The sequence below is a fragment of the Pungitius pungitius genome, chromosome 1 (genome assembly GCF_949316345.1).
Source record: "Pungitius pungitius chromosome 1, fPunPun2.1, whole genome shotgun sequence".
Lineage (NCBI taxonomy): Eukaryota > Metazoa > Chordata > Actinopteri > Perciformes > Gasterosteidae > Pungitius > Pungitius pungitius.
The window spans coordinates 22398855-22411512 of record NC_084900.1 but is presented as its reverse complement, the minus strand read 5'-3'; the positions used below and the strand labels follow the sequence as shown (position 1 = coordinate 22411512).

The 12658-nt window shown below is 49.9% G+C and overlaps 1 protein-coding gene across 4 annotated transcripts; it reads right to left on the bottom strand.

The window, feature by feature from the left end:
- Positions 1-3307: 3307 nt before the first annotated feature.
- adnpb (activity-dependent neuroprotector homeobox b) lies at positions 3308-12658 on the bottom strand. 4 transcript variants are annotated; one of them, XM_037479313.2, is made up of 5 exons: positions 11912-12026; positions 11447-11596; positions 8628-8744; positions 7483-7575; positions 3308-7311 (listed from the first exon to the last, which is right to left on the bottom strand). In XM_037479313.2, exons 3-5 carry the CDS (start codon positions 8733-8735, stop codon positions 4294-4296), a joined length of 3219 nt encoding a protein of 1072 aa, XP_037335210.2. In that variant the 5' UTR covers positions 8736-8744; positions 11447-11596; positions 11912-12026; the 3' UTR covers positions 3308-4293. The 4 variants fall into 4 exon arrangements, with proteins under 4 accessions (XP_037335210.2, XP_062419198.1, XP_062419197.1 ...); XM_062563214.1 differs by having other exon boundaries at positions 11464-11596; XM_062563213.1 differs by lacking the exons at positions 11447-11596; positions 11912-12026 and adding an exon at positions 12527-12658.

Sequence of the window (12658 nt, the reverse complement as noted above, 5' to 3'; positions counted from 1 at the left end):
TACATTATGTAGTTCTAATACAAAAGTAGTGTCTAGTGAGGGTAAAACAATCACAAATTGCAGAACTCCAATGGACCGAAACATCTTCCAAGGGCAGAGAAAAAGAAAAAGAAAAATCCTGTTGGAATGCAGGAGCCGCTGTCTTGTAACACTTGACCTATGACCTATTGTACTTTTTTTGATTAAAAATTCCCCTTTTCACCGCATTTTAAAGGCAGAATCTTTTCTTGGCATGATGAAAATAAAAGTTTCAATGTAATGGCGTTGAAACATTTCCATCCTCACAAGTACCTACTTGTTGTTTACCGTGCGCCTCCTCTCCCCCACCTGCTGCATGCACAGCAGTTTATAGATAACCAATATCCCCTCCGACGCAGCAGACTTCCACGCAAAGGACGAGGCAGCTACTGAGGAAACACACACTCCCTCATTCTGTCACTTCCCTCCTTCCCTCCCACACTACTGCCAAGGAGGCCCTCAGTACGCTGTCTCCGCCTCTCGTTATCTCTCGCCAGTGAGATGTGATGATGTCACCAGCTGCAGCTCTATTCATGCAACATCCTGGAAAGTTTGATTCACATTTCACGCAGGATAATAGGCCTCTTTGCAACATATGTTGGCTAAAAATAAAAGACAATAAAAACATTTCCAAAACTCCTTTTCCTTGTTTTTGAGGTTTCTTTGAACTTAGTTGACTTTTTGCTTGACCACACAGTGCCCGTAACCCTTGCTAAGCAGCCGAGTCATCGAGATGTCACCAGATCACAAACATGGCAGGATGGCTTATTCTACGAAATAACATCCTGTAGTTTTGCAAACTGTTTTCAATGATGCTTCTCCACACTAGGAACCATCTGGTGGGCTAGTCACCATTAGCCACAGCCTCATTTCCAGGGGTCAAAGGGCAAAGGTAGAGTGGAAGGGCAGCGGACTGGCGATCCGATTGTGGGCTGCGGACTACTCCTAGCGCAAATGTTTGAACTTTTCTTGATTTGACTGAGAGTGCAACTCAAGATGCTGCACGTATCGCTGGAAACGGACAGTTTGGCTTACCAACTCCTCTCCTCCTCCATCTCCCGCTCGCGGTGACATTCAATCTCATCAATTCATTTTTTCTTTCTTCCATGAATCCTTTTTGCACTGTACAGATCGTGTGTGTATGTGTGTGTGTAGCGAGGCGGTTTGAGCAGCAGGAGGCGCTAGCTGTTGGATAGGTGCCCCCCCCCTGTCTCTCGTTCTCCGGCCCACCCGTTTCCACCCTCCTCCTCTGCTGCCCCCCATTACTGCAGAAGAGGGCTCTGGTCTCCCCCGCAGTCCGCAAGGCCTTTCTTTAGCCCCCCCCCCCCCTCTGTCTCTGTGCTGGTGTCATTGTCCCAGTTCATGTGGCGCCATGCAATATTCAGAGGATGCAATTGCACACACTGGGACAGATTTGTTTTCATTATCCAGCTTAAGGGAAGCGCATGGTGGTTGCTCCCGGTGTCCATCGGGGGGCGCCACCAGCGTTCCATGGCAAACTGCGCCCCCCCCCAACCCCCCCAACCCCGCTTCTAACCCTCCTGTTCTCTCCTCTCCCCTTCTCTCTCACGTCCTGACCGTAATGCGATCCCTGCTCAGGTGGACCCGGCCCGCAGGTCAGGTGTGGGGTGACTGCTCAACTGACCTGTGACCAGTTCAACCAATCAGCCTCCCCACTGTGAAGTGCAAGTAGGCCGCTCTGTTTCAGCCTTTGTGTCCGACAACACACAAGCACACACTAAGGCCTCTGTCTCTCCTTCAGCTACAGGGGGCGCCAGTCTCTCCACTGCCATCACCATCACCTCCCCTCCCCCCACTTCTCCTTCTCCTCCTGCTCCCCCCCCCCTTCTTCTTATCCTAGATCACTCCCCCCCCCACTCCACCTCCATCTGGCCCTGCCACCTCCTCTCTCCTTTCTTCTCTCATCTCACCCCCCACCTTCCCCTGCTCTCCCGTCCCACCCTGACTCCCCTTTTCCTCGCCTTCCCTCCCCCAAGCTCCTCTCCCTACCCGTTCCTTTGCCTCCCCCCCCCTCCCTCTTGTCTCCCCTGCCCCCTTTGAAAGGCTGTTAAGCACTCCTTCTGCACACAGCACTGCAGATGAGGCCTCCGCCTCCCCCACAGTCTGCCAGGCCTCTCTCCCTGTCGGCCTCCCCCACCACTCCCTCCCTCTCTCACTCCTTAGAACAGCATAGCAACACAGACTAGCCAGCGTTGCCTCTCTCCCTCTTGCACGGGGGGGTCATTTACATCCATTTTAGATCCCTCCTTAGGACGGCAGTTTAATCAAACACTCGGGGGTTAAAATATATGGAGAGAAAGTATGCGTCTGACCTCGCTCGACTCACCTGGGTTGGGAGGAGGACCATGTGACTCCTACGATGTAACTCAGTCTGGCCCGATGTAAGTGCCATTCATTCAGCGGTGCAACTCAGCACAGGGTTAATAATGTAGCCCTCCATCTCCAACCAGGGCCTTCCAACACAGTATCTTTGGTAACAGAAGGCTCCATTTTGCTAGATCTGTGTAACCAGAACACATATTGCAGCCCTCTGACCGACACATCATCCATTTCAGCTCATGTTTACATGAAACACCTGGTTGTGTAACCTTTTTCAATTATCCTCTACTTCCCCTGGAATTCCTACAGTGCAAACTGTTTAATTGAATGGTTAATTTGTGAAATCGTCCCTGTGCACAGTTGATGTCTGTGAACTCTGGTTTTCTCCATTGCACCTGAATACACTCTGATCTTGTCAGGCTAAATTGCTGAGAAATGTAATCCCAGTTACCAAGCAATGATGGATTTAACGGGTACTATTTTTGGCCAACCAAAGACATGTGCAGAACAATGAATCAACATCAGCATCCTCTCTGTTGGAATGGAAGGATCATTTGTTTTATGAATGCTAATGACTGGGGATAAAAGCCGACTATCACAAAATGTATTCTCTGCAATGCAAAATGTCACATTCATGTGCTGAGACATGACTGCTAAATTACATGGGCATTAGCTCATCTTCATAGCTGCACAGTGCATTATCCCATTATCTCATTTATAGAGTGTCAAAGGTCAGTCATACAACCTTCAGCCTCAGCTGAAGTCCTCTATGGCCCCGTTTCAACCAAAGAGAAAGGGCTTCATTTACTGACGTTATTAGTTAACTGGCAGACCCACTGCAGACAAAGGATTTACAAAACGTCTTAATAAAAAATTTAAAGACTAAATTAATCAGGAAACATTTTCCCGGTGGTTCCTTAGTTTGAACGAAAATGCCAGCATGGCCATGTCCGTGTGAAGCACAATTACAGCACTTTATTGTTCATTAAATGCTTAGGTGGAAAATGAAAACCAATACACACAATTCAAAGAAGACAAATTGAACTCTTTTTTTTTTTCTAAAAAAGAACACAACTTGTCTGTAAGGTGGTTCCAGTCCAGTCTTGTGAGGGCATAGAAACGTCAGTTTAAAACAGTGACAACAGAAAGCAAGTAGAGTAGAGAGTGATGAGCACGAGGGTGCAAATGCTCCTTTAAAACTCAAAAAAAGAACAGCGCAGCCGCGCTATTGTATTGTTTTAAGAAAAACTAATTACAAAAATAAAATCTAATCCGGTTTGAAGCAAAAACAAATCAATTGTTATTTCATTTATATATATATAGATATATTATTTTGCAAAAAAACTAGGTATTCGTTAAAAAATAAAACTTAAACGTACAAGAAAATACCAGCCACCAAAGCGACAACTATTGTTAAGCATACCGATGTAGAACATAGGAGGCTACCTTACATACAGGTAATAGCAAATATTTAAGGGTACGTGAACTGCAACGTCTGTCCAAACATGTCTAAAAGACTGTACAAATTTACACTACCCATCTCGGATATAACTACATGGAAAAAAAGGTGGATCCTCTGGTCAGTTTAAAAAGCTTTACCACACGACAACTCAATATTTTAAGCCACATTTACAAGTTCAGTGGCGAAATCAACATCAATAAGTTGCTATCTCAATGTAATAAAGTATACAGAGGGTAAAGAAAGAAGAAAAAGTCTATTTGTTTGGTGTGACTTCTCCGTTTTCTTTGTCCCTTCCCACGTGGGACCAGAAGGTCACAAATCTTTACATCGACCCTAGCTGCTCGTTATTCCCGCCTTTAAAAGTCACTGGATGGCTTGTTTGGAGTTCTCTCCTTGTCTCTGTTCAAATGTCTCAAGTGCCTATCTGACTGTCCTTTGGAGGGGGTGGGGGGGTGGGGGGGGGGGTGCATCAGTCACACCTGCTGCTTGCCCAGCTGGGCCCCTTCTCTTCTGCTTCTTGCAGATGACGGTACAAATTTGGGAATAATGATGGGATGAGGGTCTCTTTTTTTAGCAGCCGGCCTTTCAGCGTCTCCTGAGGGCGCAAAGCCATTTTCTACATGTGCCTCTTCCTCGTCTTCATCATCATCGTTGTCTTCCTCGTCGTCTTCCTCGTCGTCGTCGTCATCATCGTCATCATCATCATCGTCGTCGTCAGTATCATCGTCCGACGTATCCTCTAGATTTGAAACGTTCTTAGCCTCCGTCCCCGGCTCCATGCCACCCTCAGCTCCAGTAAGCAGTTGGTTGCCATGGAGATGTAACTCTCCCTCTAGCTCCTCGTTATCCTTCTGCTGCTCATTCTCATCACTGTCAGAGTCAATGGCGATGGGCTCTGAAAGATCTAGAGGTATTTTCTGTGGTAAGGTGCTGTTGATTGTCTTGCTTTGGTCTCGGCTGGCACTGTTGGGTTTGGGGGCGGATGGCGGCGCTTTACAACTGACTAAAGTCCCCGGCGGCTTTCCCCTCTGTGGCAGCGCCGCGCCACCGTTGGCCGCCACGAGCTCCCTGTGTTTCCGGAGCGCCTGCTCCGACAGCCCTAGGCGCGTTCTGGATGTCCGCCTCTTGTTCTGCCCGCCCTCGTATGCGCCATCCTGGACGAATGCCAGCTCGTGACTGACTTTGCTCAGCTCGTGCATGCTGAAGCCGAGCAGCACGCTGGCGTTCTGAGTCTCACAGTCTTGCATGCATTTCCTCCTCTTGTTGCCAAAGTGGCTGGAGATGTCAGACTTCCACAGCCACAGACTGGCGGCCAGCTTCTCCACCTCCCGCCTACTGGGATACGGCGCCTGATTGAAATACTGCGTTAGAAAAGCCTTCCTGGACTCGTACGACTCGTTCTCTTGTCCTTTGGGGTCGAGAGCCAGAACAACGGGCTCGTCTGGATTTTCTACAAACGCAGACGGACCGTTGTTAACGTCGCGCGGTTGGGCCCGTTCTCCGGGCGGCCTCCTGCGTTTCGGCGCACTAGTGTCCGAGCTATCGAAGCTGGGCCTTTTGAGAGCGCTGCTCTGGGCCGGGATGATCCGAGAAGAATGAGTGGCCCGGCTCTCCTGGCCGTTTTGGGACTTCCCCACACCTCGACAGTGCACCAGGTGCAACGTTATGGTGGAGGCCGTCATATTGCTTGTGTAAACCCCTAAGCAGTGAATACACTTGTAGGTCAGTTTCTTTTCCACGGGGTGGACTGTCTGGATCACCTGGTGCCTCTCTCTCAGGTGGTGGGCCAGTGAGTCGGAGATTGGGCCCTTGAGGATAGAGAAGCAAAGAGGACACAGCGTCTTGCCCACGTCCTTCTTGTAGGGCACCGACGCCTGTGGGGCACTCTTGGCCGGCGCACAGTCGGCAGCCCCCGAAGGCGCTTTGGTCAGATGTGGCGGCACCAGCCTCTTGCCTGATATTAGGGAGGCAGCCAATGCTGCCGATGCTGAGGTGTTGTTCTGAGCGTGAAACGCCACCGACTCCTCCGGCGCGTCTCTCATGTTGTACGTCGTGACGATCAACTGAACGTTTTTGGGGTTGCCCTGCTGCAGAGTGAGGTCGAAGGTCAGGGGGGAATCTGTGCGCGGGCCGACGCTCTCGTCCGGGTGCGACAGCCGCATGTGGGCCACCATCTTCTCGACGTCATTGAAGGTGGCCCGGCAGTGGGGGCAGGACAGGCCGTGGATCAGCATGTGGTTGAGCAGCGTGTCGCTGGGGAGATAGCGGTTGCAGTAGAGACACTTGCTGGTGAAGTTGTGGATCTTCATGATGTAGTTGGCGACCGCGGGCACCTTCTCCGCTTTATGCTCCTTCTCAAAGTGGGCGCTGTAGACGTTCTCTGGGAAGAGCTCGTTGCAGATGGTGCAGATCTTCCACTTCTGGGTGTAGGACGTGCCGAGGATCGACGAGCCCCCCTTTTTGGCCGTGACTGAGGCGACCGTGGTCGCGGCTGCCTGGACGCGGGAGCCCAGGGCGTTGGACTTGAGCGAAGAGGAGACGTTGACCGACACCGGACTCCGCAGGCCGCCGGCCGAGATGAGCTGCTTGGCCGCGTGAGACTGCTGGGGCACCGAAACCTGGGCGTTCCCTGGCAAGGTCACCCTCACCTGCTGCCCGCCGATGGAGAACGACTGGGTGGTGCCGGCCTTTAACCGGATCCCGTCGTGTTTCATCCCGGATAGAAAACTTTGCGCGTTGAAGCCCGTCTTTGAGGAGACGATGACCCGACCCAGCTGCTGCGAGCCGGGAGACCTGGTGGTGGCCATCACCGCGCCTTTCGGGCCCATCCCGATGATGGTCTTGTCCCCCTGGGTCTTGGGGGGGATCATGATAACGGGTTTGGGACGCGGGACGATCACGCTGGTGTGACCAATCATGGCAGTCACCTGGTAGCCGATCCTCTCGTGGTCCTCTATGACGTGTTGGACCAGCGCCTCGTAGGTCCTCGGGACAAACAGACACTTCTTGCAGTGGATCTGGTTACTGTTGACATTGTTTGTGTTATTGCTCTCTGTGGCTCCCCCGTTCTGAGTCTTCACCCCCGGTTTCACAATATAGGGCTGGGCTACTTGCTGGAAGTGTTCCCGGTAGATGTGCTTCCGCACCACATTGTATAAAGGGTCCCTGTAGGTGCACTTCTTGCAGTAGTACACCGCCTGTTCCATGCTGTCCCCGGCCCTTTTCAGGACCCCGTCCTTCATCAGGAGCCCGCCGGCTCCCGCCACCATTCCTCCGGGGCCCTGCCGCACGGTGCTGTTGGGCATGTGGAACAGTTTGATGTGCGTTTCCAGAGTCTTTTTGTTGCCATTGTAAGTGCAGTAGGGGCAGTTGAGAAGAATGTTGTTCTCAAAGTCCTCGCTGTGGACGTTGCGGAAATGGCTCTTGTACGCGGAGAAGTACTTGGAGGAAAAGAGGCAGCCAGTGCAACAGAAGGGCTTCGATCTGTAGTCCTAAAAACACAGGAGGAGGAGAAGAATAAGCTTAAGACTTTACAAGTTCTTTGGTCAAGATAATTAAAAATGACTACTTTAATAGATTTTTTTTTTTTTTTAACGCAGTCGATACAGATGTGAACGTGGAAAAAACGAGAATGCATGCATCAGTCTGACTGCGTCACACACCTGCAGTTTGGTATGCGACGGTTCCCACATGCACACATCCTCCCAGTTAGTGTGCTTTATGTACACCTCTGGAGGAATAAAGTCTTTATAGTCCTAAACAAAAAAAGAAAGAAGATTAGTACGCGAGAAGGATCAAATGGAGACTCATTTGTGTGTGTATGTGTGTGTGTGTAGATAGGCAAGTAAAAACGTATATATTTGTGTAGGAATCATACCCATATGTATTGACATCAAAAAATATTAGAGAAGAAATATTATAATGCTGACAGTTGTCTGCCAATAGGGTTGTGAAACCAGTTTTGTTTTTGATTTTTCAGCGTTAAACATTTTTTTCCATGTGAAATATTTGCATTAATGAATTTGAATGAAAGGGTAATCCAAAAGGAAAATATATGTACAGTACCGGTCAAAGGTTTGGACACACCTTCTCATTTAATTGAATGATAAAATGCATATAAACCTTTGACTGGTACTGTACATAAAATATATTTACTGTTAGTTACCAGCTTTCTTTTGTCCTCCGGGACACTGGTTGACTTTGTGGGAGGGCTGTTAAGTCAAAATTTTCACTTATGTTTTCTATAATCTCCCTGCGCAGATTTTTTTCTCAGATGCAATGTGTAAATGAAGGACAATGATATATGCAAACATATTCAATCTATAGAATACTTTGGCCTGGATGGCGAAAATTCTGCTTTTAAGCCTGAAGAGTTCTCCTACATCAAGGGAGATTGAGCGAGGACAGGTTGTCGATGAGCGGAGTACGATTAATCTGTAGGCGTATTCATTCTACTATATGGGTGCAGGCCCTAGATTTCCATCAGCATTCACACTCTACATTTATGCAGGTCTGCGAGGCACACGACCTGTGCTTGACTCCTCACGGACTGAGCCAAATGGAAGAGCAATCGCTATCGAAGACTGACCTTGTTATTAAACTAAAACCAATCACCCATGATTACACCAATGTTCCAAAAATCCAAACCGTGCTCAACCGTAGCTGATAATGATGCTTGGGACTACAAATTTGAAGATAATCAAAGTCAGACAAATGCTCACACTGTATCCTTCAGAAGGCAAAGCCATGAGGACCAAGGAACTGTACAATCGGCATCATAAGAACACCACTGATGGGGCAGGCTCACCTCGAGGTGGTCCCTGCAGAACTCCAAGCCGATGTCTCCTAAGACCCTCTTGACATTCTTCCTTGCTTTCCGCAGACTGCCCAGGTTGTTGACGGGGAGCTGGAACATTCTGCACACCTGGATAGAGAAAGATGCATACGTGGCAGGTTATCAACAAGTGCAGGGAACAATTAGAACGGCTGAGCTCCTAGTGGGGGAGTAAACGGTTTGGCTGGAAAGGACCTTTAACTAACCGGGTGAGACGCCTAGAAGGTACACAACAGTGATGGCTCCAACTGTCTGTTAAACTAATGAATTTCGGGACATTTTGACACAGCTGTCCGTTACGACCCAGAATCCCCCTTCAATGCTGAAGGGCCGCTGGATTAGTGGTGGGGAATCTGCACAAAAAAGTCCTGAAAACCTCAATTTGAAAGAGACAGCAGATGAAAAAGCAACCGATGACCTGCTGCTTTCACTTTTGAGGGATTCATGATACATATATCAGTAATGAGGGTGGACACGTTGAGTCATGATGTATAAAGTATCTGATGTGTTTCGGTAATAAGTATTATTTTGTAGTACTTTTCCATTAATGAGAAGATGCATAGCTACTTAATATCTTAATACGCAAAAGTGTAATGCATTGTGTACACTGAAACCCAGCTACCTGTGAGGAAATCACTTTCAACAGTCATCGCTGAGCCGTGTTCAGCCGGACTGGTGGGACTAAAAGACTAAATTGATCCCCAACAGATTTAACGGCAGGTGTAGCGCCTGGGTGGGGGTGTTTCCTTTAAGGTAGCGATGAGACAAGGAAGAACTTTTCAGGAGGTCCAGGTTGGTTTGTAATACTCAGACAGCATTTTACAACTCTGTAAAAGGCAGTCCTTTCCGGACTGTAAACCCTGTATTCAACCAAAGCCGGTTGGTCAATACTACTCAAGCATTTTGGGGCCACAGGCATAGACTGTTAACGAGAAATGGACATACTACCGGTACGGCTTGCAACTAGAGAAGTCTCTCAAAGACTCTAAGACTGCTTTTTGGGGGCGACTCAGAGGAGGACGAAATGCAAGTATAAGACACTTCCACGTGGCTTAAACGATGGAACCCCAGGTAAAGCAATTGTTTAATATCCGTTTTTTGTGAGCAAGCCAAACATCACTCAGCTGTGTGGAGCAGAAGGAAAGGTGGCTCACTGACACTTGGTCACATACTAAATACAGCTGAACCACCATGCACTCATTCAGTGAGTGTTAGCACTACCATGACAAAAGGAACCTTACACAAGCCGTTTTACTTACTGTCCAAAGCGTCCGTCTCTATTCAGACTACCCAGAGCTCCGAGCTACTCAGAGCTTCATTTAGTGGGGTCAAAGGTCACTGATGTACAATGGCACAAAAGTTAGCTCAAGGACATCAAATATAACAGTCCCAAACGACTCTTGTTAAAGACTCCCCTACAGAAAACACCAAAAGGAGAGGTGGAACTGAGGTTGTGTGGTTCCACCAACTGTTGGCCCAGTGAGGAGCCCAGAGACATCACTGTCTGTCATTCAGAAGTGTGCAAGTGCCAGACTGGGTGAAAGAGACACAAACCCATGACCACTTCCCCTCCCAGTCTCGCTTTCTCCTAGAACTTGCAGATGGCGCTAGCGAGGAGTTCCATTATGTAAGCCTCCCAACACTCCGCCTGCCCCCTTTTTCTCTCCCTGCCTCGCAATACCATCACAGAATGGCGCCTCCTATTGAGTCAGCAGCAGCCTCTACAATATGTCTGCAGTGGAGGGGGAGCAAGGGGGGAGGGGAGGTATGGGAGGGACAGAAGGAGCGAGAGAGAGAGATCAGTGAAGGGGGAGGGGAGTGAGAGAGAGGATGAGGTGGGGTGAGGGAGCTGGGAGGGAGAGAGGGGAGTGGAGCGAGCAACGGGGGAGATGAGAGGAAAGGAGACAGAGTGAGCGACGGAAGTGGGAGGGGGGCAGGATGGGGAGGCAGGGAGGTCGGGCAGACAGGCTCAGAGGAGAGGGAAGGGAGGGGAGGGGAAGAGAGCAAATGGAGGGTGAGGGAAGGAAGGGTAAGAGAAGGAGGTGGGGGGTGGGGGAGAAAATGGAAGAGGGTGGTAGGAAGAGGGGGAGATAGACAGGCAGGGGAGGGCAGTGGGAGGACGAGGGAGAGAAATGGAAAAAAGGCAAGGAGAGGCTGACTAGGAGGGGAGGGAGGAGAGGCGATAGGAGGCTGCTTTGCTCTGCGTATGTCTCCCCTTCGCCTGGGCTGTTGAAGAAAAATGAGGAGGAAAAAAAGCCTACAAACCTTCAACCACAGATCTCCTCACTTAGCCCTCCACTGGGACATGGTGACCTACGCTCTGGTTAACTACTGCCGTTCAGAGAGGGGAGACGCTCCTGGTGTCCATCAAACAAAGTTTGGGATGCTTAACGGGCTTTTGGGGTTAGTGGTGGTGACTGTACGTCCAACAGCTGACTGCAGCCTTCAGCAATAAAAGAGCACGGGGTGTATCGGTGGAAAGGGTTGATGGTAGTGATCAGATGTGACATTTGCCCTGACCCGAGTGACAGCCCCCCCCCCCCCCTTCACTCCCATAGAACACGAGGGGATCACAGCTCCCGGTGTCACCTGACTGACCTCTAAGGGTTTGCTTTTTTTCAGGTTGATCCTTTGAAGAAAAACATCGCATGAATCACAAGCCAAAATGTGCGCGCGGTAGTGGATAAACGTCACGTGTCGCCCAGCACAGCGCTCTGCTGTACAGTAACAGTGGAGCCACACTTCACATTCGTAGCATTTCTCGCTCGCTTCGATTTGAAAAAAAAACAAACCGTTAACTTCTAACGACCTGGCGTGGGATCCTAAGCCGTGGACGCGAACCACATGGTGCGGCGAGGGGACGCGGGGGTCAGTGGATCAGAGCGCCGATCAACATCTGGTAGTATCCAGATCGATGGGTCCTGGCAGGGAGCTGCTGCCCGCTGACAAAGAATGGGGACACAACGCGCTGAGTTAGCATGCTAAGCTAGCTCAACAACACTGATGCTGCCATTTCTCTCCTCAATTTCCACCAAATTAATGTTTTAACCTGGCTGGTCACGAGCACGCAAAACGTTACCGGAGAAGTGATTCAACTCGATGCTACAATAAAGCCACCACCAGAGGTAAACCCCAGCCGCTCGGACAGCCAAGTTAGCCGGGTTGTAACGTCAGTGCCCGGGCACCTATTATCGCACCACCGCAGGTAACCACGGCTAACGGCAGGTCCCCCTCCCCGTTGTGACAGACACGTTTACCTGCTTTCACATCCAGCGCTCCCGTCCCAGTGAAATGTGTCAGCTCGGAATGGGGATGTGCGGACACTTCCACCGTCTTCCCCAGATGACTCTGATATTTCCTTTCAGGTGACCACTATCTTCGCGGGGGAGAACGAAGCCACCCGTCCGTCGGTTGAGCCTCCAAACTGGACTCTCCCTCGGCTATCCGCTTCCCTCTGGTCGGCAAACGGGAACAGAAAGCCTTCGAGCCTCATTAGAAAATGAAAACCTCCATTCCCTTGAGTGGTGATGGCGGACACATGTCCGTGCTATTGTTGGGAACAGCTACCGGCGGACCCCCTCTTTTCGATAAATAGCCTCGGGTCACCCTATGATAGCCTGGCAGCCGACAGCGTTATGCCCATTCTTTACTCTGACAAGACAATACACATCCAGCCTAGAAACTGCCCTATCCAAAATGGCGCAAATAAAAGGGGCGGAAGTGACATCAGCTTGATTAGCATAAATCATCTCATTGTGAGATGCTCGCGAACTCGGTTGGCTCAGTAAAACTCTTGATTGGTCCATCAATCAGCCAGGCCAATTAAGCCACCGTCACTTGCAAAAAGAAACAAAGAAAGAAGACAAACCTACCTCGTCCAGTCAAAACCCGCGGAGCCCTTTTTCTGTTCGAGTCTGTCAACAACAGACCCAAGACAGTAGTGGCGGGAACTAGCCGACAGCGGGCGTCCTTCTGGAGTGGGTTTCTCCGCTCTGTGCCCATGC